The sequence below is a fragment of the Crotalus tigris genome, unplaced genomic scaffold (genome assembly GCF_016545835.1).
Source record: "Crotalus tigris isolate CLP2741 ecotype Arizona unplaced genomic scaffold, ASM1654583v1 scf7180000024437.13266115, whole genome shotgun sequence".
Taxonomy (NCBI): Eukaryota; Metazoa; Chordata; class Lepidosauria; order Squamata; family Viperidae; genus Crotalus; species Crotalus tigris.
This window is the reverse complement of record NW_024100606.1, coordinates 11,924,544-11,949,554: the sequence shown is the minus strand read 5'-3', so window position 1 is coordinate 11,949,554 and position 25,011 is coordinate 11,924,544. Positions and strand designations below refer to the sequence as shown.

Sequence of the window (25,011 nt, the reverse complement as noted above, 5' to 3'; positions counted from 1 at the left end):
ATATCTCTCATCATTAACCAACAGCTGGATCTTCCACTGTATCATTGATCTTTGCACAAACTTTCTGATTATCCAGTCACATGGCAGAGAATCAAATGTCTTTTTGTGGTCAATCAATGCTACATTCAGATTGGTCTTCCTTTTCTTGCAGTTTTCCAAAATCATTTTGTCAATTAGGAGTTGATCTTTTGTTCTCTGCTTTTGGGACAGTTTCCTTTCTGCTCAGGTGGAAAGAGACTGTTTTCAACTAGATGATGTTGGAATGCATCAGCTATCACACTAGTTAGCAATTTGAAAGTTATTGGTAAGCAAGTAATGGGCCTATAGTTGCTTGGTGCTGCCCCTTTTGCTGGATCTTTCATTATCAGGTAAGTTTTCCCAGATTTAGCCACTCAATTTCATCTCCTTATAGTATGTTTTAAACTGCTTGGCAATGAGTGAGTATAGATCAGTTAGATGTTTCAACCAAAAACTATGCAGTTCATCTTCACCTGATGCTGACCAATTCTTGATCTTCCTTGCTCATTTCCTCTATCATTTTTGCTGTTATTACTGTTTCTTTCATTACAACTTCTTTTTTATTCTTATCTACCTCTTTTAACCACACTGCGTCCTTGTTGTATTTCTTTAGGTTATCCCACATCTGCACCCAGAACGGCACTGCTTCTCCCTTGTCAGGTACTGACTGATTCACTGCAGTTTCCCCATTGTTGGATTGGTTGTTGCTGTTGCTGTTATCCTCATAAAAATGAGTATTCCAACAGATTAATGTGATTTTTTAATAGTTTTCTTGGTGCTGGAGAAGGCTTCTGTGCATTCCTGGACAACAATTAACAAGCAAGTACTGGAGCACATAACAGCAGATATGTCACTGGAAGGAAAAATCACAAATTGCATCCCACTTTTTTGGTCATGTCATGCGGGGGAATTCACTGGAGAAAGCAATTATGTTGGAAAGAGTTAGTGGCAAAAGAAAACCAGGCTGCCATCGTGCCTGGACACTATCAAAACTGACACCAGCCAGAGCACAGAACAACTCAAAGAAATAGTGCAAGATTGGAAGATGTGGAGAGACCTGGCCATAAAATCGCCAAGCATGATTAACATCATTATCCCGTTTTAATATTTTTTGTACTTGGTGATAATAGTAATAAAGATTAAATAAAATGTGTCCAATGCCATTGGAATTTATGGTTTTAAATAAAGAAAAGAAGAATAAACCTATTATAGAATGCTTAACATGTTTATTCCATAGGAAACAGATGTTGAAATACTACAGAGGAAGTTCTTCATTCAGACTGCCAAATTAATGACAGTTGCACTTAGCTGTTACTAATACACACATACCTGACCACTTTGACTTAATAATTTAACTCAATATGTGTGTGGGAGGGAGGGGAGTTTCAAACAAACATTTACTAATGTTATATATCGTGGTGTAGCTATGAAATAGGATGTAGGAAGGGTAAACAAATTGGCATCTTCCTGCAGAAAGGTATGTGTGGCTACTTTTTCTCACTCTCACAGAAATAAAAATAAAATCTTTAACAGTCTTGACTTATAAATAAAACCCAAATAAATGAATATTGGATTAATGGAAGCTATGCCTTGAAATTAAACCTGTAACTTAAATCCCTTGCCAATCAAAAATTTGATATATTAGGAAAATGTCAATTGGCATCTACTTGTGCTTCACACCAGCTATCCCCTTAAGCCGCACAAATTTTATACCAAATAATAGAATAAGTTGGACAGGGAAATTCTCTTACTTAAACAGAATTGTTCTTGAACTAATACAAGAGTTCACGCCTGATATAGTAGAAATACATTTCTGCTAAAGACCATGAATAAACTGCTAGCTTACATGATGGGAATCAAAAATAAGATTGCTTACCCAATTTTTGGTCAAACCTCCAAGCTGGCACGTGGGTATGGTGTTTCAAGTTGTTGGTTGCAGGGAGAGGCACTGTTACATAGATGGGCCCATTCACTGGAACTGGGGTCCCATCACTTCTGAGTAAATGAACACTAACTGCAGTGACAGGAGTAAGATCATACCTAGTGTTATTTCCTGTAAAAAAATGAATAGTGTTACAAAATGCATAACATATAATATTAAAGTCATCAAATACAGATATTCATTACTTAAATATTTTTAATAATTATTTCCCCATTATCAGAAGATGACAAAACCTAGGACAGTATTTTGCAACTTCAAATTGCATTATACAGTTCTTATCTCTGTATGTACATTTAGACAGGTAGTTGATTCACTGTGTAGCAGAGATATGGGGCTAGTAAAGCTACCATGGGAAAGACCATATTTAAATAAAACACACGAAATAAAGCAAAAACACCATTTTGTCATAGTTAATGTAAAAATATGACTGTATGAGGCAGAGATGAACCATGTCTGGCACCCATTCTGTAGCCTCCAGAATAAAGTCACATCATTTTGCTGGAATTATTTGTCAAAAGTGCCAATTGTTAGTAGAACCTTTATCCTGTGATTTCAATAAAACAAGAGGCAAAGTGGCTGCATTGAGCTTCTGAAAGTTCAGTGTATTCATTTCATCCCCAAAGCATTGGGCTTGTTTACCTCAAGAATAGTGTCTCATTCCCCCCACTCCAAGGTAGATGGTAATGGAGAAGAGGATATACTTACAAAGCTTATATTAATATGGCTTCCCCCCCCAAAAAATTTCTAAACCTAAAGAATCCCTAAAAATTAGGCTTCACCATCCAGGACTGTATAATTACTTTAGGCCAGTGGGCACTTCTGGAATATTGAAAACATATTATGGGCAGCCTTACAAAATAACTCCCACTCTCATTTTGATCGGTCATGAAATGTTCATTTTATTTCCCCGCTCCACCATCCCTCCCACCTTTAGAGAGGGCTGGCAGCAAAATTATTTCCAAGAAAAGTACCACATTGCAGCATTTACTAATTTTATTTTTCAAGATTGCCTGTACACCATTTCTAGATACCAGAAATATTAAAAATTAATATATAATAGGCTGGTGCTTTGCAATGTATACTAACTTCCCATATGCTTACTTTTAAATAAAAGGATTGATTTTTTAAAAAAAAATTACTGGAAGGTCAAATAGGCTGATGGATTTCTAAAGAGAGCATTGCAAGGCACAATTGGCATTGAGAAGGTGCTTCAGAGCTTAGTTGTGAATAAATAGGCTACATTTTAAGTTGCAATCATAATCTTACCATTTTTTTAAAGGAGGAGAGGAGAACACTTTCTGACTATCACGGATTGTGATTTATCTGATTCTAGCTTGACCATGTGACCCAGAAAGCAGCCCTATGTTCCCAGGGCAGTCAGTCAAGTTATGATTCGGAGAAAACTGAAGGTAAAATAAAGACTGTGTAGTAAGGAATAGGCACAAACTTGCCAAGAAAATGCAATGTAATAAACTCTGATTTCAAGTGTCCTATGTCTGTCTTGGTCTTCACAGAGAGTATTGATGGATATTCACCTTTGTGGATAAAAATTAGGAGGCTTGATCTCAAAGCATTAGCATACAAAATATTAAACTATTCCTTCCACAGTATTTATTTATGGAGCTCACTTAATTCTATTTTTCCATGATTTTTATCATGTTAACTCTCTCCTTTGCCAACAGAGAAAAAGAGATGTCTTTGACTATGTAGAGATGGAATTCTAAGAATATTTAAGCCAAATTGTCTCATATAAATTAAAACAAATGCCAAGAATAAAGATTAAACATCTACCAGTTCCATTGCCATCATAGCCTTGCAAATAAGGAAAACTGTCCACTTCCCAGGGTGAACTAGCTGAAGTAAGAAATGCTGTGAGGTCACTATAGCTAGTATTCTCTGGTAGCCTCAGGGCTCTTCTTTGAAAATGGACTTTGGGTTGGATCCGTGCACCTAGCAACAGGCAAAAAAAAATAAAAAATAAAAAATAGAAGCATAAAAAATGGTACTGCTTATGTAGACTTAGCATATACCAAATCATGACACTTTTATATATTTACTATCAATAGCAATGCTTTGAGGTTTTTTTCATACCTTATAATTCTATCAAGATTATCTGAGCTTTCAGCCTTCCTTTTCACTATCTTGTATCACATGGTCCTACTTATTATGGATATTTTTCAAACATGTTGTTTTATTTAATGTCAGAGACAAAAATCACTTAGTATTTTCTTAGGAGTTTAAATGATGTTACATACTATTTGGACAATAAAAATTTCAGTACAATTAAGTCCTGAACTCAGATAAGTGAAAATGTACATGGAAGGGGCAAAGCAGAGTATAAAAACCAATTTGATCTTCAGTTCTGCCCTTTGTTAATTTCTTGTCTGTGCTTTTCTCTCATGAGAAGAGACTAATAGTCACCCAAGACCTCAATATTTTATCAACTTTCTTTACAGACCTCTCCAACATGAAACTCTCTATAAGTTTGTCCTTTGTAACCTATCTAGAGAACATCAGACTGGGGAAGTCTTGTCAGGTCCTTAGGGGAATGCTATCAGAGCAAAGAGCTAGCTGAAGCATCCCTCAAACTGGAGGAAGTTTCTAAGTAGAATTCATACAGTATATGAAAAAAAAACCTATATGATCAACCTCAAGTTTGAGCTTCTCTGAAAGCTTCTACATGCATCGAAGTCCTGCTGCATTCCTCTGTCAACAAGAACATAACTCCAAAATATGAAGAATATCTGTCTATATTGCTATTTATTTGTACAATAAGTCCAGTCCAGAAGGCTGTGACTACTGCTTCCATCTTATAGCATCCTTAGAGTTCTAAGTCACAACTTAACTTTCTCAGTTAAGTTGTATAGCATCCTTAGAGTTCTAAGTCACAGCTTAACTTTCTCAGTCACCTAAAAGTTTCAAGGCTAGAGAAATTTGACTTGATCTGACTAGAGAGATTTGACTATAAGACATCAATTCAGCAAATGGTACAAAAAAAAATATTGAAAATTTCTGTAAAGATTTCTAACTAATTTGATTTATGCCAGCTTTCTCTGAAAAATATATGCAGGTCTCCAACCCCATCATTCACAGCTAGTGCCCTTCTGGTTGGGAATAATGGACAGTATAGTCTGACATAAAGAAAAGACATCAAGATGGGGAATACTTGCATTTTTTCACTCAGCTTTCAATTATGTCTATGTTCAAAACCACTGTATGACTTTGGGAGGATTCTAATCTTGGCAAAATGACAGAGAGAGCTTCATGTAGTGTTTATCAGTTTAGATCCCATTAGGCATCTGCTTATAAAGCCACAAATTCATACCACCAACAAAAAAACACTTTACAAACACAGCAAGGCCCCCATCTGCAAACTTTTGCATAACATGTAAATGAAGATTTAGAACAGCTGTTTCTGGTATTCCCAAACGCTTCTTTTTCACTATATAGAACAAATTTTTAAAAGAACCTTTCCCGATCAGAATTTAACTCCTTATAGCAAATCAGGATCTTTATGCTACTCAGGATTTTTCATTCAATAAATACCAGTAAATCTTCATAACCACCAAGTCGACCAAGTTATTTTAAAATAATATGACATGATATGAAATCCAGGTTTTAATACCTGCTCATAAGAAATGGTGTTCTATAAAGATTTGTTGTTGCTTGCACTGGAATTCTAACATAATTCCAGCCCATATTAAATTTTCAATGTATATCACTGTAAGCAGGAGGCTAGCACATGCCCAAAGATTCCTTTCAATTGGTACAGAAATGAGCACATGTTCCTTTGTTCTCTACATTCCTTTGGGATTTATATTCAATTTTTCTATCAAATGGTGTTAAAAGTATAACAATAAAATGCAAATGCAAAAATGTTCAACAAGAATAAAACACCAAGTAGAAAATAAAAACATGAGAACAAAACAGGTAGAATACAAAAATCTTCACCATCATCAGCAAATGGGATTTTTTTTACACAAAACACATGCAGTCTAAGAGAAAAATACAAAATCTTTCAATAACCTCATGATGATTTAGAGCAGACCTGGGCATTTTATGGCCCCTCGTCCATATCTGTCACTGTCTGCTCATGTGAGATCAACTGGAAATTAGAAATCAAATGTAAATACACCACACACACAATACAGCTGCATTACTTTTATTTTATTTTGAAGGCAACTGCTATTTCCCCCCCCCCCTAATTTACGTATGCATGCATGCGTGCCTATGCATCTTCACAGCTGTATTTCTTTGGCCCTCCAATACAGTCTGAATTTTTCATGTAGTCCGTTGGGAAAATTAATTGCCCATCCCTCATTTAGAGGATTACATATTGCAACTTTTCTCCTGGCAGCATTAAGCTATTTGCAATTTGTGAAGCTATGCTGTCAATCATTAATGCCTAACTCAAAATATGAATTATTTGCTACATGGATTGTCTTTACAGTCAAGTCATAAAACTGTCCTTAAAAAATGTCAGCTTAAAAAGCAAGCAATTGCTAATTTAAAACACAGTGATATCAACAGCATGTTGAAATCATTATAGCAATCTTCTGAAACAAAACGTGAGCACAAACAGTTACTATCAAAACTAATGCATTTGGCAAATATGAAGGAATTCCCTCTCAAGCTAGTTTCCAGTCCTAAATAGAAAGTAGCAATTTTATAAATGAAGTTTTCTTAACTCTGACTTGCCCAGAATTTGGCAGGCATATGTCCCCACTGTTTCTATAATATACTGTAATTTCTGTTGGACCTCTGAGACCATTCTCATCCATCAGAAATATGTCTAGACATTTTTTTCCATATGCACAATAAAAAACAAAAGCAGCATAAGGTAAAAAATGGAATTGCTTCAGATAAATTCTTGTCACCTCCAAATAAAACTAGGAGTCCCAGCTGCCAGTAGTTGGTACTGGAAAACATAAATATAATTTTGCACACATTGACACAGGCAGTGATCCCAGGCTAGGACAGCATTATAAACTTAAACAAGTTCAATGGACATTGTTTAAAGCAGTGCTTTGGTGATTGAGAAATTCTGGTAAATGACATCCACATATGTTAAAGTTACTAAGTTTGAAAACAGTTTTAAAGTTTCCAAGCAACTGAGAGACGTTCGTAGATTAATTTGTACAATCATAAAAAATGTCTATAGATGCCGGTAAACTAATTAAAATGTATGACAGCCTTTCCTATCATGGACCTTCCAAGCATATCTAGACTAAAATTCCAGTATCCTTGGCCATGATACAAATAAGGAGAGTTATAATCCAGCAAAGTATACAAAGCAAATCTGAAGCATAGTGCTGTGGTATGAGCAAGCACTGAAATACTAGCAGGACACTTTAATGATCCTTAGAAGATTTTGTACACCTGGGTGTTATTCCTGAGGATTATTCTTATAAATGACTCACCCTGGCTCCCTAGAGACCCCAGAAGAAATACTCCAAGCTCATAACTGGTCTCCTTGAATCTGATTTTACATATCTTTTTGCATCCGATTCAGGAAACACTGTTTTAGATTACAGGTGTGCTACACAAAACAAGACTGGGCTGTTTTCAGACATCCAAGTCCACATGAAGAAGAATAGGGATCACCAACCAACCTCAGTCCATTTCCAAGACAGCTCTGATAATAGATTATCTATGCTTCCTAACAAGAGGCTATTAGTTAATCTCACAGTGAGACACAGTAGAAAGTTTAATTGGGCCAAGATGGATACTAAGCCAATATCCACCTGTTTGAATTCAGGACAGGCTCAGACTTAAAGAAATTTAATTTTCTCCTCTACCCAAATTAAAATGCTGAATCATTGTGCTGATTTCTGATGAGAAATATTTTAATAGATAAACTTTTTATTAGAAACCACTTTAATTTGTTCTAATAAGTTCTAATTGATTTGATTTTGACTGTTTATTTATCAGAAAGCTACTGAAGGCAGCTATGTACCAGGTCCAGGGACACTTTAACACAGTGGTTCTCAACCTTTCTAATGCCGTGACCCCTTAATACAGCTCCCCATGTTGTGGTGACCCCAGGGGCGTGGCCACCGAGTGAGTGTGACCACCGAGTGGGCGTGGCCACCGAGTGGGCGTGGCCACCAAGTGGCCGCCGTGGGTCCCATCGCTGCAGCAGATGCACAGCTGCCCTTCCTCTTCCTTGACGCAATCTTTTGCCCGCCCCAGTGACTCCCTCCCCTTTCTGGGGTCCAGGCATACCCTCCGGAGCCCCAGTGTTTACCGACTGCAGGAAGCGCAGGGTGCCCACGTAATCCTGCTCGGTTGAGGACACAGAGGCGAAGACGCAGCTGGCGGTCCGTATCCTTTGCCGGTTCCAAAGGGAGAGCACTGGTGCCGGGGGCCACTGCCCCCGCCGCCGCTGCCACTGACGGCTCAGATACCGACTGCACTTCCATGGCTCCTGCCTGCCTCAGCTTCCAGATCATCCCGACCCCACTTTCCTCACTCCGTGGCCGGCTTTAGGCGCCCTCCATCCCCGAGGCGCATGCCAAACGCACCACAAGGATCGAGTCTCTCGAGCTCGACCTACCAGCAGGAGCGCCGCGCTGGGACATGGCGAGGAGGCGGCGTCGGCAGCTAGGAGCAGAGCACAAACAGCGCTGAATGGAGAGAAGTGTTTCTCTCCATTCAGCGCTGTTTGCGCTCTGCTCCTCATAGCCGCCGCCTCACCATGTCCCAGCGCGGCGCTCCTGCTGGTACGTCGAGCTCGAGAGACTCGATTCTTGTGGTGCGTTTGGCGTGCGCCTCGGGGATGAAGGGCGCCTAAAGCCGAGTGGGGAGTGGAGCGTGCGCCAGCAGGAGCGCCGTGCTGGGACATGGCGAGGAGGCAGTGGCGGCTACGAGGAGCAGAGCGCAAACAGCGCTGAATGGAGAGAAACACTTCTCTCCATTCAGCACTGTTTGCGCTCTGCTCCTCGTGGCCACCGCCGCCACCTCCTCGCCATGTCCCAGCGCGGCGCTCCTGCTGGCCCACGCTCCACTCCCCACTCGGCTTTAGGCGCCCTTCATCCCCGAGGCGCACGCCAAACGCACCACAAGGATCGAGTCTCTCTTTGTTCCGGCCTCTCCCCTCGTCGCCTGCTGCGCTCTCCAGACTACTGTTTTGGGCTCATCTCGCCACCACCCCCTTCCTCACTTCTGAGTGCCACCTCCGCCTCTCCATTCAGCACTGTTTGCGCTCTGCTCCTCGTGGCCACCGCCACCACCTCCTCGCCATGTCCCAGCGCGGCGCTCCTGCTGGCCCACGCTCCACTCCCCACTCGGCTTTAAGCGTCCTTCATCCCCGAGAGAGACTCGATCCTTGTGGTGCGTTTGGCGTGCGCCTCGGGGATGGAGGGCGCCTAAAGCCGAGCGGGGAGTGGAGCGTGCACCAGCAGGAGCGCTGCGCTGGGACATGGCAAGGAGGCGGCATCGGTGGCTACGAGGAGCAGAGTGCAAACAGCCCTGAATGGACAGAAGCGAGTGGTGAGTGGAGCGCGCGAAGGGACTTGACCAGGGCAGCGGGCAGAGGGGAGGGTCGGCTCCGGAGGCGGAGGTGGCACTCAGAAGTGAGGGAGGGGGTGGTGGCGAGACGAGCCCCAAACAGTAGTCTGGAGAGCGCAGCAGGCGACGAGGGGAGAGGCCGGAACAAAGAGAGAAGCGGCTGGGCAGCAGGGAAAATGAGGGGATTTCTACGATACGATACAAAAAAACAAACAAAAACCTTGCCTTGGCACAATGGGAAATAGTGAGAAATTGATGCACAAAAGTAATTTGGGGCTCATGTTGCTTTGCGATCCTTGACGCTTAGAGAGATAAGTATGCAAGAATTTTTGATTCATTTATTTAACTTTAACAAAATGAACTACAAACTTAAACTCCACTGAAATAATTAGAGAGTACCCGTATACGCCGGAAAATACAGTACATATAGTCCTCTGCCAAGCAGAGGAAGCTCAGCGGCAGGCTAGAGAGGAAACTTACTGTTTTTAGTTGTTTTCTCTCTTGCTTTCCGCTGCTTGCTCTCTCTCGCTTGTCCTCTGTATTGCTTTCCTCCACATGCTCCGAAACCGAAACTTCCTAACTTCAAATAGAAAAAAGCTGCGCCTGCGCAAGGAGGAGGGAGGCAGGAACGGCACTTTCTATATAGCCAAATAAGGAAGTAGAACAGTTAGAAAAGGGAAAAAAAATGGCGGACAGCGGGGTTTGGCGACCCCCGTGAAATGGTCGATCGACCCCAAATGGGGTCGCGACCCATAGGTTGAGAACCGCTGCTTTAACATCACATGTTAAAAATAAGATGTGACTGCAAGAAAGCCTCCTATGTTAATATAATAGATGTAATTTTCAGCAAAAAAGACAAATTAAATTTTCTTTTGGAAAATTATACCAGGATTATTAAAAGAATGTAAATTCCAATTCAATATTCCTATTCCAGCTTCAGTTCGGGAGAATTTTTATGCAAATCTGTTTACTAATTCTAACCAGGGCCCCCCATATAAGCAAACTATTGATATTCTAGCCTTTGAAAATATTCCTCATGGGCATCCAGTGTTAGTATCAGAAAACAAATTTATTATCCAATCTCTGAAATCTAATTAGGTGCTTGGAAAAAATTTTCTAGTCTCAGAACTCTTTAAGACCCATATTGATTTGTGGGTGGGCCACACTGTTAGGAGGGCTGTTCTCCAGGTAAATAATATACCGGTAGTTTGCATCCCAGTCAGATAGGAAGATGCCTTAATAGTCTTCACATATAAATGGAGAGACAAGGGAGATCTAAAAATCATAGACCAATAAACCTTGCTGGATTTGTGGTTAAAATTATGCAAAACACCTTTTGCTCAAAATTGAAGATCGCGTAATAGAAAGAAACAAGGACAAGCTGGATTTAGATACAGTAAGAGCATGCCAAATAGACAATTATTTTATTCTATACCATCTCATAACAAAACAACTGACGGCAAGAAACTAAAGTTTACCATCTGTATAGATCTCAGCAGGGCTTTTTTTCTCATAGAACGCCCAGAACGGAGTTCCGGCACCTTTTTGAGATGGAACCTTGTAGGGTAGGCAAGGCGGATTGTATGACGTGTATGAGTTCTGGCACTTTTTTTTTTTTTTTTTAGAAAAAAAGCACTGGATCTCAGTGAGGCTTTTGATTATATAAACAGAAATATTTTGTAGAAGAAATTGGGCAATCTAAATAGGGAACCCAGACTTTACTCAAGTACTCATTTGAAAGTCTATACATATGTAATGTAATTAAGAATATATCTACCCAGACAGGGCTGTATCCCAATCCCAAAGCTTTTTAACTTCTATGCCACAGATATTCCTATATGCTTCAAACACTCATATGCCAAAGATCCACAATAAATTTATTAACATCCTTTCATATGTTGATAATACAGTTCTAAAGGCACATTCACAATTAGGCCTGAGAAGACTGTTGTAAAAGCTTAATACTATGCTTTTAATTTTGTAAACATTAGTAAGCCGAATCTAAAATGATGGTAATTAGTAAAAATAGCATGAAATATACTATTTTTATGCGCAACAGGGCGAGCTCCTGTTACTTGCCCCAGCTCCTGCCCACCTAACAGTTCGCAAACATGCGAGTTGATAAATAGGTAACACTTTGGTGGGAAATTAACAGATTCTGTGTGCCTCAGTATACAGTCATGCTAGCCACATGATCACGGAAGTGTCTTCAGATGACTCTGGCTTCCTTGGCTAAGAAAAGGAGATGAGCACCGCCGCCTAGAGTCAGACACGACTGGAGAAGGGAAACCTTTACCTAGCATGAAATATAACAGGCAGGCAAATAGAAAGCCTATTGAACAAGTGAATTATTGTACTTACTTAGCAGTGTTTTTTTACCAACACAAAATCATGGATAAATCATTTTAACAGCTTGGCAAGGCAGAGGAAAGTACTGAAAGATTATATAAATTATTTGTTTACAATTATCCAGGTACCTTGTGCACTATGCTGAAGGTTTTCAGGGCAAAAATAGTCTCAATGTTGACTTATAGCATGACATTTATTTATTTATGAAAATTTATATGGCTAACCAATTCACTTTCTGGGCATTTTACAAGGATAAAAATCCAATATAAAAACAATAAAAAAGCAAAACTCCCCTTACCCCTCTGGGTGGGTTTTCTGAAATCAGCATCATAATTATTGAGCCTTAGAAAAGCCACCTTACTTACTTGATAGACTATTCAAAATATGTTTAGTAGAACAGATAAATATCCAATTCCTGATAAGCTACCTTGCCAAAGTTATTTCACAGCATGGGCTTTTCCTCACAATATTTACTGTCACCCAGGGAAGGGAAATTTTAAATAGAGAGTTTTAGACATCAGTGGTGAAACTGACATGGGATTACCGGAAACAAATGGATCTTTAAGTTGGTTAGCTAAAAATAAAACTACTTTTCAGTTTGAGAAATACCTGTCAAAGAGATAGACACAATTCTCATGAAGGGGCTATTCTAGAGCCAGTTTGGAGATGCTGGATTCCATGGCCAAATATGGGCACTTCCAACTCCTACCATATCATAAGAGGACATGTATATACATTGCCCTAGCCCAGTGGTTCTCAACCTGTGGGTCGGGACCCCATTTGGGGTCGAATGACCATTTCACGGGGGTCACCAAACAAGGCTGTCTGCCATTTTTTCTCCCTTTTCTTTGGCCACGCCCCTGGCACCCAGTGATGTATAAGTGGTTGGGGGTCACCACAACATGGGGAACTGTATTATGGGGTCGCGGCATTAGAAAGGTTGAGAACCACTGCCCTAGCCACTGAAGACATTGTTCATGTTTCCTTGGATTAACTATGTGCTCTTCTTAGGCTTAGACAGTTAACATACCTACTTGCAAGAAAAGCCCACTGGGATCTGAATCGCTGATTGTCCTATTTTCTCGTGGGTTCTAATCTATACATCATGAGCAGAATGTTAAAAAAATTGGACTAAAAACCAGTTACATCAAACAGATTGGGGCATCCTGTAAAGGTGATGTGTTTATCTGAATGTTGATCCCATGTATTTATCACAAAGTATTATATTAGTGTATTTTCTTTTATCTATTTTACTATAAAATTACATCCTGTATTTTATTTTTGGTTTATATTTTGATATGTTGGAAGACTGATCAATTGTCTGACTATCTGTCTACACACACACACACACACGCACACACACACACACACACATAACCAGACAGCTAAAAGTTTGCTTTCTAAAATACATGGACAAAGGTTTTACCCAAAATTCTATTCTGCCATCATTTTCTGGGTAGTACAAGTAGAATGTCATTTGTTCTATTAATGATCTATTTAAAAATCAACAAGAAGACATTTAAAAATAATCTCTATAGATGAGAAATATATGACTATGACAGCCATTTCAAGCTGGATCTATGTGGAATAAATTACCTTCTTCTGGATGAGATAATTTAATTTAATTATCATTTACAAAAATAATTCTACTTTCAGTGAATACTGTTGTCTGTCTTTAGGCTGCAAGGAATATTTTCCTCTAGACACATAAGGTGTCAGCACCTAGCTGAGCTTGGATGATACTCAAAGCAGAATCAGTCCTAGTTAACATTTTCACAGGAAACCATGAGGAAATCCCAGAACTATAGATAGACTGGGAAGTTGAAAAGAAGGTGCTTTCATTTTACTTCAACTTTATTTTACATGATTTAATTGGTTTACGTTAATTCATTGATTTTGTAATGACTCATTTACCTGTCACTAGCCCTATTACTGCAATTATGTTGTATGTTTGAAATGTTGATTTCATTGATTACGTGCCGTCCAGTTAAGGTTGATTTTTAGCAATCATACAGATAATCTTTCTCTGTTCTCAAATTGAAAATACAATAATGCACTTATCACCACATAATTGAGTTCATCCACTTTGCTGCTGGGCCTTCTCCAGAAAGCTCAGTCTTCACATAATGTGCCCAAAATACAATTTGACCCTGATCATTTATTCTTTAAGAATTCCTTAGGAGAATTCTAGGTTGATTTATTTGATAATTCCTTTGTTTGTTTTCAGAATCTTCTCCAACACCAAAATTCAATAGCATCAGTATTCTCTATATCCATGTCCAACTTTTGTTTCTGTAAAGCAGTGTTTCTCAACCTTGACAATTTTAAGGCATGTGGACTTCAACTCCCAGAATTCCACAGCCAGCATTGCTGGCTGTGGAATTCTGGGAGTTGAAGTCCACTTGCCTTAAAATTGTCAAGGTTGAGAAACACTGCTGTAAAGTGACACAGTGACACAGGGAATACCACAGCCTGTACCATTTCAACTTTTATGAGCTTTTTCCTGTTGATTATTTTGTAAAGTATCCTGAGTCTGTATTCATTTGGTAGTATATAAGTTAAATACATTTATGAACACAACACCCTGGCATCATTACCAGGAAAACTTTGTGGTCACTTCTATGCAGTTGACATGATTTGAACTCGACTCTCAGGAGAGTTTATTATTTTTTTCCATTTTGTTACAGGTATATTAGCAAAACATTGTTAATGCCATTAATCTTATCTTGGATAAATGTAACTTTATTTAAACCTGACTCTCATATATAAGTTCTTCACATAACTGAACAATCAATTATGATTAATTAATTAATTAATAAAAACACAGATTTCATAATACTTTGCAAGCATAAATAAATTGTTAGGTGGAATTTGACATACTGTGATTAAGTTATTAAATAAGTAATATATTTAGATGATCTATACCAACAGTATGTTATACAGTAGGGTTTTTTATTGTTTATTTTTTTAAATTTTCTTCTTAATTTTTTTGGGTACTGCAACTTTATAGTTAATTTGCTAGATGTGTGCATGTTACTGCTTTTCTTTCAATTTCTTTGTTTTATATTTTTTGTATTTCTTTTTAAAATATACAATAAAATTATATATGTGATTATCATAAAATATATATATAACACGCACATATTAAAAAAGTCCTTCATAGATTAGGAAGAGGGAAAAACAGCTGGCTTCACTGCCTCTGCTGGTGTTTCGCATCAGGGAACTTGCAACCCTCCTATAATTAGAAAACCCTTGATTTCCCCCAGGATCAAATAGGGCCAATCACCACTATGGATCTTCTCCCTTTAAGAAGAGACTTCTCCAGGGATTGAACAAAGAAGGTGAGTTAGCTAACATGCTCAAGTTCTCCATTATATAATAGAAAGAAATTAAAAGACATAAAACTGAGCTATAAAATGTATCATAAATAATACTTCCTTCTTTTCTGGACAATATAAAGAAAGCATCTGCACATGCAACCGTACCTTGAAATCCTGAGACTATCTGGACAACATCTTCATAAACCATCAGAGTAGCTGACCGCTCAGGAAGAAGGCCAAGGCTCAGGGAAGAAAACACTGTATTAAAAAAAAAGATTAATTGCAGTATTCCAATGGGATGGGGGAGCAACTAATTAAAAATTTATTAACAGAAATATCCTTTTTAGATAATGTATATATACCTCCATCAAATGATAATATCTACCAAATAATACATACTGTTGCTTAGACCAGTGGTTCTCAACCTGTGGGTCGGGACTCCATTTGGGGTCGAACGACCATTTCACGGGGGTCGCCAAACAACGCAGTCCCCCATTTTTTCCCCTTTTCCTTAGCTGTGCTACTGTCTTTTATTCTATTGGCTTTTGAAAGCCAATAGAATAGACTTTCTTGAATAGAGTCTAATTCTATTGGCTTTCAAAAGCCAATAGGAATTGTCCAGGCTGTCTCTGCCCTGCTGAGCCCACCAAAAGTCCCATTCTGCAAACGGTGCTGCACCAGTTGAGTAGTCCTCGACTTACGACCAGTTGAGTAGTCCTTGACTTACGACCAGTTGGGGGTCGCAGCATTAAAAAGGTTGAGAACCACTGGCTTAGACAAATTGTTGTAAAGACATTTAGAGGCAAATGTTAAGCTTAAACTGGTAAAAGTGGAGAAATTCATGGGGGGGGGGAAGTAATGAATATTTCAGAAACGTTACACCACATGTGAACTTCTTTTTTTTCCTCAGTCAGCATTGTAGGATTTATAATCTTAATGACAAACATACAAAACCCTGGTGTGAAATATTTGAAGATAAAAAGATGCTTCTAACCACATGGGCAACATCTGTTTGCAACTGTTGATGGAACTGGCATGATGTGATCGATGTATATAAAATTTATTGGGCTTATTTTATTAATTATTTTGTAGTTTTGATTCTTGTTTAACAACCTTCCTTCTGGTAGATAAGTTTATTTAATAAATATAATAAATACATAAACTCCTTACGCAGTTATTCTATCCTAAGAATAACATAGCTGCTTTAAGAAGTTGCAGATAATCTGTGTGTGCATCCATGTGTGCTGTCAAGCATTCTTTTGCCTTCTAATCCAGAGTGATGTATAGCTTTCATCAATGTACTTAATATGAATCTGCAATGTCAAGCTTTTTTCAGAGAAAGGATATTGCAAACCTCCTCAGCAAAGGTAGGAAGAAAACGTAGTGACATTTGAAATAGCATTTGAAATAGTAAGCAAAGATGGTCAATTTTGAGTAACTTATAGAAATAGATTTTGCTCCTAAGATACTCTTAAATTTCTAAAATGCTATCAAACAGTAACAAATTTATGCTGCCAAAGCTGGTTATTTCGCAACTTTCTCCATGTTTTATGAGGGGGAGACTAAGAAGGATTCAATATGACCTTTAGATGATCATGTGCCTAGAGAAGAGAGGATCTTGAAGACCACAATTCTTGGTAAGGAATGATTGGAAGGTTGAGTCTCTTACCACCTTTTCCCTTCAGTTGTTCATTTTTCCTAAGCACACAGGAATTTTAATTGCATTTTTTAAAGCTTTATGACTAGCTGATTGCTGACCTATTTTATAACTACTTGCTTTTTCAATTTTTTTTCCTGTTCTTTTACTGTTTATTATTAAACTTCAAACCTCTTTTATTTTCATTGTAAGGAAGTCCGTGGTGAAAATGTACTTTCTGGCAGTGAAAATCATCTGAATAAACTTATATAGGATTAGATTACAAATTTTGTTCTTTCTAGCTGTTAAAAACAAAGAGTTTAGATATTTATTTCTTAACTCTTGTTGGAAAATTTCTCCTTTTAAAAAACATTTTTGATTCTGGGAAAAAACTCTATCTCAACCTTTCTTTGTGGACATTGGGTTATGATTTTTCTGCTTCTTTTGTCCTTTGAAAGAACAATGCATTTTTCAAAATATTCCCAAATAGTGATAACGTTTTCTGGGAAGCATTTGAAAAAAAGAATGCTCTACAACTTACAGGTTTTATTTGAAAATATAATAGTTCATATTATATATATAATATAATATTTCATATTATGTTTGAAAATATAAACAAAAAAATTAATGGCTCAACAACAGCTTTGAACCAAACTCAGGATGATATCCAAAAACAGAAAATACAGTTGGATTTGATTTGCAACTTGATGAATTGGAATCTGATCTGTTGCTGCCAGATGTGAAGAAGAAAGTAATGGGTCTGAAAATTATAGATCTACTAGAAAAGATGAAAAGGAATATGAATATAAGAAATTTTGAGATAAGGGAATATATGAAGGATGGACTGGATTCTCTTGACAAGATGAATATTGTGTTTTTAAGGAGAACTTTTCAACAATAGATGCTCAGAAATATTTACAACAGAGACTAATGAACTTTGGAAATAAGATGCAATTGTTGGAAAAGTTCCCAATTAAAATCTTAAGGAAAGTTTTATTATTAACAGCTAAAACAAAGCTATTTGATCCTGAACAGAACAGAGATAATGATTGGGATGATTTATAGTGGATAAGAAACTATTGTAGTTTCTATGAGTAAATTACAAAAACAGATTGTTAACAGAGGGCTTTGAATTTTAACTTTGCTGTTGCTTAACCTATTAACTATTTTTTCTTCATATATGTCATGACAAAAAGAAAGTACACCCTCTTTGAGTTCTATGGTTTTATGTATCAGGATATAGTAAAAATCATCTGGCCTTAGTAGTTCTTAAAAGTAGGTTAATACAACCTCAGATGAACAATAATACATGACCTATCATGCCATGTCATATTCATTTACAAAAGAAAAGCCAAAATGGAGAAGCCATGTGTGAAAAACTAAGTACATTGTTGTGAAGCAATTTTGGTCCACTCTTCTTTATAACATTGCTTCAGTTCATTGAAGTTTGCAGGCATTTGTTTAATCATAGCTCTCTGAGGTCCTGCCACAGCATTTCAATTGGGTTGAAGTATGGACTTTAACAGGGCCATTACAACACCTTGATTCTTTTCTTTTTCAGTTACTCTGTTCTAGATTTATGGGTGTTCTTGGGTTCATCCTGCAGCATGACTCAATGTTGGCCAAGCTTTAGCTGTTGAAGAGATGGTCTCACATTCGACTCTAGAATACTTTGGTATACAGAGTTCATGGTTGACTCAGTGACTGCAAGGTGCCTAGTCCTGTGGCTGCAAAACAAGCCCAAATACAACAACAACAATAACAATAATAAAATTGGAAGGGACCTTGGAGGTCCTCTAGTCCAGGGCTTTTCAACCAGTGGTATGGGTACCACTTGTGGTACATTGGCACCTGGCATGTGGTACGTGACCATCCCAGAAAAGTGGTAGCGGGGGAGAGGAAAGAGCTGAACCAGTAGCAGCACGGCACAAGCCTGAGCGAGAGATGGCTGGAGCTGCAGGGTTGTCAGGGCTGAGCGGAAGCACCAGGATCAGCATTTCTTCAGGGCTGTCAGGGCTGAGCGGAAGTGCCAGGATCAGCGCCAGGATCCAGCTGTAGCTCGGCACTGATCCTGGTGCTTCTGAGCCCTGAAGAAGCACCAATCAGCTGGAAAGCAGCACTGATCCTGGTGCTTCTGCTGAGCCCAGAAGAAGTGCCAATCAGCTGGAATGTTGCAGCATCTCCAGGGTCTTGTGATTTACATTAAGATGCTTGGCAACTGATTCATATTTAAGACGATCATGTGAAGTGACCAGGGTCATGTGCAACCACCCAGCAGATGGGGGAATGAAAGCCAAACACCCCCCACCTCACTCCCATTGCTAATCCTCAACATAAATGCTTACAATAATGAAAACCTCGGATAGGAGGAAGAGCGCCGCTGGATGGGCAGGCAGGTGTCTTGCTTGGTTGTGCCTTGGGGGGCACTTTTTTCAGTGCCATTGTAACTTCAAATAGTCACTAAGTGAACGGGTGAAAAGGTTGAAAAGCCCTGATCTAATCCCACCCCCTGCTCAGGCAGAAAACCCTATACCATTTCAGACAAATGGCTGTCCAGTCTCTTCTTAAAAACTTCCAATGTTGGAGCATTCACCACTTCTGGAGGCAGGTTGTTCCACTGGTTAATTGTTCTAACTGTCAGGAAGTTTCTCCTTAGTTCTAGGTTGCTTCTCTCCTTGATTAGTTTCCATCCGTTGATTCTTGTCCTGCCTTCAGGTGCTTTGGAGAATAGCTTGACTCCCTCTTCTTTGTGGCAGCCCCTGAGATATTGGAACACTGCTATCATGTCCCCCCTCATCCTTCTCTTCATTAAACTAGACATACCCAATTCCAGCAACCGTTCCTTATATGTTTTAGCCTCCAGTCCCTAATCATCTTTGTTGCTCTTCTCTGTACTCTTTCTAGAGTCTCAACATCTTTTTTACATCGTGGTGACCAAAACTGGATGCAGTATTCCAAGTGTGGCCTTACCAAGGCATTGTAAAGTGGTATTAATACTTCACGTGATCTTGATTCTATCCCTCTATTAATGCAGCCCAGCACTGTGTTGGCCTTTTTGGCAGCTGCAGCATACTGCTTGCTTATATTTAAGTGATTGTCCACTAGGACTCCAAGGTCCCTCTCAAAGTTACTACTATTGAGCAAGATACCCCCTATACTATACCTGTACATTTGGTTTTTCTTGCCTAAATGTAGAACCTTACTTTTTTCACCATTGAATTTCATTTTGTTAGACAGCGCCCAGTGTTCAAGTCTGTCCAGATCCTCCTGTATCCTAAGCCTGTCTTCTGGAGTGTTGGCTATTCCTGCCAGCTTGGTGTCGTCTGCAAATTTGATGATTTCCCCATCTATCCCCTCGTCCAAATCGTTGATGCAGATGTTGAAGAGCACTGCATTGCATCCCCCTTCCACCACCGAGGCTTGATGGTTGGTATGAGATGTTTGTGTTGATATGCTGTGTTTGGTTTTCACCAAACTTGCCACTGTGTATTATGATCAAACACCTCAATTGTCCAAAGGACAGTATTCCAGAAGTCTTGTGATTTGATCAGATGCAACTTTGCAAATATAAGCTGTGCTGCCATGTTATTTATAGAAAGAAGATGCTTTCTCCTGGCCACCCTTCCAGACAAACCATATGTGTTCAATCTTTTTTTAATTATATGATTTAACATTCTAACTGAGGCCTGAAAAGTCTGAGATGTAACTCTCGGATTTTTGCAATTTCTCTGAGCCCTGCATGGTCTGACCCTGGGGTGAATTTGCTGGACATCCATTCCTGGGAAGATTGGGAACTATACTGAATGTTTTCCATATCTGAATAGTTTTCTTCAATGTAGAATGATGGACTTTAAATTGTTTGGAAATGGCCTTATAACCTTCCCCAGATTGATGGGCAGAACCAATTGCTTCTCTAAAATCACTGCTAATGTCTTTATTCTTTGGCATTGTATTAACACACATCTCAATGCTGGAGACCAGCAAATGTCTAAAATTTCGGTTTTTATAGAGACAATCACTCTTGCTAATGATCAGTTGATCAAGGACACTTGATTAGCCTCTTCATACCTATGGGAGCAGTAAGGGTGTACTTACTTTTTCAAATATGACTTCTGCATTTTGGCTTTCTTTTTGTAAAATAAATGGTGACATAGTGTAATATGTCATGAGTTGTTGTTCATCTGAGGTTGTATTTACCTACTTTTAACAACTGCTAAGGACCGGATAATTTTTATTACTGTATATGCCGGCGTATAAGATGACTTCCGGAAGCACTAAACTTGGCGCCAAAGACGGGGGCCGTCTTATACGCTGAGTCGTCTTATACGCCAGAAATACTGGTAGTTTCCGGCGTATAAGACGACATTCTAGGAATGTGGCTCGGCAATAAAGACGGGGGTCGTCTTATACGCCGGGTTGCCTAATACGCCGGCATATACGGTAAGTTCTGATATGTAAAAGAACTCAAAAGAACTTTCTTTTTCACATGTTTGTACAATGTATGAAAGGTCAAATGGGTTGCAAATACATATAAATACATGTAGAAATTTATAAATTTTGGACCTACTTTGCAAGGGGAGAAACTATTATTGCTGCAATATATTTGTGATCAATTAGGAGAGAATAATATGTGTTTTGTTTTTTGTCCTCTTAATTCACATTTTTAAAATGTTCTTGTCTAGTTTTGTTTTCTTTGTTAAATTTTTCCTTTGAATTTTTATCTTTTGAATAAAGTAAACATTTTGAGAAGAAACAATAACAAATTTAACTGTAAATCAGATTTTTCTCCAATTTCAACTGTTCCATCATAGTAAATTTCTTTCTTACATACAATCTCAATCTATGTATCAAGCATTTCATAATCACAAAGTGGCTTAATGAAGAAAAAAATTAAAATCAATACTATGAACTTGGATTGGAGAATATAAACTTTTCTAATTGTGAACTGAATTGAATCAGCAATAGGTGGCTCTCCAGATGTTGAATTATAATTCCCAATCATCAAACATGTAACAACATATTCTGCTGATAGTTGACAGTCATATATTTATTTTCCAGAAATATTTTAAGGATTTAAGATTAATATAGAGAGCCAGTTTGGTGCATCAGATTAAAAACCAAGAGACCACGAGTTCTAGTCCCAAATCACTTCTAAAATCTTGCCTATACTGACAGAAAAAAATATTTGATCTCCTCCTGATTTTGTAAGTTTGCCCACTGACAAAGAAATGATCAGTCTATAATTGTAAAAGTAGGTTAATTTTAATAGTGAGAGACAGAATATCAACAACAAAATCCAGAAAAATGCATTTCAAAAAAGTTATAAATTGATTTGCATTTTAATGAGTGAAATAAGTATTTGATCCCCTATCAATCAGCAAGTTTTCTGGCTCCCAGGTGTCTTTTATACAGGTAATGAGCTGAGATTAGGAGCGCTCCTAAATTAAAGGGAGTGCTCCTAATATCAACTTGTTACCTGCATAAAAGAGACCTGTCCACAGAAGCAATCAATCAATCAGATTCCAAACTCTCCACCATGGCCTAGATCAAAGAGCTGACCAAGGATGTCAGGGACAAGATTGTAGACCTACACAAGGCTGAAATGGGTACAAAACTATCGCCAAGCAGCTTGGTGAGAAGGTGAGAACACTTGGTGCAATTATTTGCAAATAGAAGAAACACAAAATAACTGTCAATCTCCCTCGGTCTGGAGTTCCATGCAATGATCATGAGAATAGTGAGGAATCAGCCCAGAACTACACAGGAGGATCTTATCAATGATCTCAAGGCAGCTGGGACCATAGTCACCAAGAAAACAATTGGTAACACGCTACGCCGTGAAGGACTGAAATCCTGCAGTGCCCGCAAGGTCCCCCTGCTCAAGAAAGCACATGAATAGGCCCATCTGAGGTTTGCTAATGAACATCTGAACGATTCAGAGGAGAACTTGGTTAAAGTGTTGTGGTCAAATGAGACCAAAATCAAGCTCTTTGGCATCAACTCAATTCATTGTGTTTGGAGGGGGAGGAATGTGGCCTATGACTTCAAGAACACTATCCCCACCGTCAAACATGGAGGTGGAAATATTATGCTTTGGGGATGCTTTTCTGCTAAGGAAACAGCACAACGTCACCGCATCAAAGGGACGATGGATGGGGCCATGTACCATCAAATCTTGGGTGAGAACCTCCTTCCCTCAGCCAGGGCATTGAAAATGGGTCGTGGATGGGTATTCCAACATGGTAATGACCCAAAACAAACAGCCAAGGCAACAAAGGAGTGGCTCAAGAAGAAGCACATTAAGGTCCTGGAGTGGCCTAGTCAGACTCCATAGAAAATCTGTGGAGGGAGCTGAAGATTCAAACTGCCTCGAAACCTTAATGACTTGGAGAGGATCTGCAAAGAGGAGTGGGACAAAATCCCTCCTGAGATGTGTGCAACCTGATGGCCATTGACCTCTATGGTTGCCAACAAGGGTTTTGCCACCAAGTACTAAGTCATGTTTTGTGAAGGGGTCAAATATTTATTTCACTCATTAAAATGCAATCAATTTATAACTTATTTGAAATATGTTTTTCTGGATTTTTGTTGTTGTTATTCTGTCTCTCACTGTTAAAATAAACCTACCATTACAATTATAGACTGATCATTTCTTGTCGGTGGACAAACGTACAAAATCAGGAGGGGATCAAATAATTTTTTCCTTCACTGTAAGCAAGTTCCTAAGTATATTGTGGGAATATGGCTCAATATCCAGAAAAGCTTTGCATTTCAGAATTAAATCCAACACAGAATTCCTTTCAACTTAGAAACCACTCTTTGAATATAGTTCTTTGTACCAGTTTATATCACATCTCAAATGTGGAGTTCTCTTAATATAAAATCTTAGCATTCTAAATTTCAATAATCTGTTAAATAAGGATAGCTCTTTCATTACTCAAACAGAAATTACTATTATTCTTATGTTATGATTTATACAATCTGATTACTACTGTTAATATTTATATATTGCTCAGATTTTAACAATGACAGTTTTTAAAATAATATATATATATGTAAATATTATGTAAATATTCATTTACATAAAACTAATTAATGAAACTGGTTAAAAATGAAACTGATTAATGAACAAATGAGACTATATAACTATGTAATTTATCTAACTTTAGATAAAAATCTACCTAACAAATTTAGTCCAATTTAATTCTATGATGCTGGTATAATTGCTGTGTATTATTGTACTTTATTTTTTCTTTTCTTTTTGCCTTTTTTATTTTGACTAGTTTATTTTTCTATTTTTTATTCTTAAAAATATTTAATATAATAATAATAGGAACAAAAATCCTAATAATAATCATAAGAACAAAATAGGCAGGATTGTTTCCTAATGATCTGAGAATAATCCATTATTAATTGTACAAATATACACAATAGGAACTTGTTTTGTCATTTTGTTGCTATTTTTAAACTCCCTCATTTGGCCATTTAACAGAGACAGAGGGAACAAAATAATAGTTCCTTCTCATTGAGAGTGCTGGCAACATGCCTAATGAACTTGATGGAGAATGCTCAGAAACGGTTTCTTTCAAAAATAAACATTCATTTGAAATGCCATCTCTCCTGAAAGTGCAGTTTTGGATTACAGTGATAGTTAAATTTGATTCCTCTCCCCCCACCTTCCTTCCTATATTAACAACAAATCCTTTACTTAAGAAAGTTCTGGATAAAGCAAACAGGAATTAATCTAATTGCAAAAATATTCTCTACCCTTTGTCTATTAATGTATCTTGACTCATATCCATTCCTTCTGCCAATTTTTAACTAGAAGCTGCAGAAACAATATCATCCAGTAATTCACATTTCTTAAGTACAATAATAGGCAGTATTATTGCATAAGGTTTGTTCCATGCTTGTAGCCTCAAAGTTTACCCCAATGCTTCTCAACCTTATCAACCTTAAAACATTTGGACTTCAACTCCCAACATTCCCCAGCATTTCCCAATGGAATAAGACCTGAGTTGAGGGGGATGGGTAAAGATACATTGAGAAGTCAATGGCACCACCTTGTGTAAATTACTCCTGTATTCTTTATCCTCTCTAAAACATATGGTTTTACTTAGGACTCATCAGGAAAAGGGATTCTTTACATGTTCAAAGAGGCTCCTTGACATGTTCACATTACCAAAAGTGTTCAATTATGACATATGATGAACCCATGATTTTATAAAAATCATCAA

General features: G+C 38.2%; 1 protein-coding gene across 3 annotated transcripts in view; it reads right to left on the bottom strand.

Moving 5' to 3' along the window:
• FAM171A1 (family with sequence similarity 171 member A1) overlaps window positions 1–25,011 on the bottom strand; it is a 118,673-nt gene that overhangs the window by 23,010 nt on the left and 70,652 nt on the right. For 2 of the 3 annotated variants that reach the window (XM_039331534.1, XM_039331536.1), the window contains 3 exons: window positions 15,304–15,396; window positions 3,752–3,910; window positions 1,895–2,071 (listed from right to left, as the gene is read on the bottom strand). In XM_039331534.1, coding sequence (XP_039187468.1) covers window positions 1,895–2,071; window positions 3,752–3,910; window positions 15,304–15,396 — 429 coding nt within the window. The remainder of the gene's footprint in view (window positions 1–1,894; window positions 2,072–3,751; window positions 3,911–15,303; window positions 15,397–25,011) is intronic. The other variant, XM_039331535.1, reaches the window with a different exon arrangement.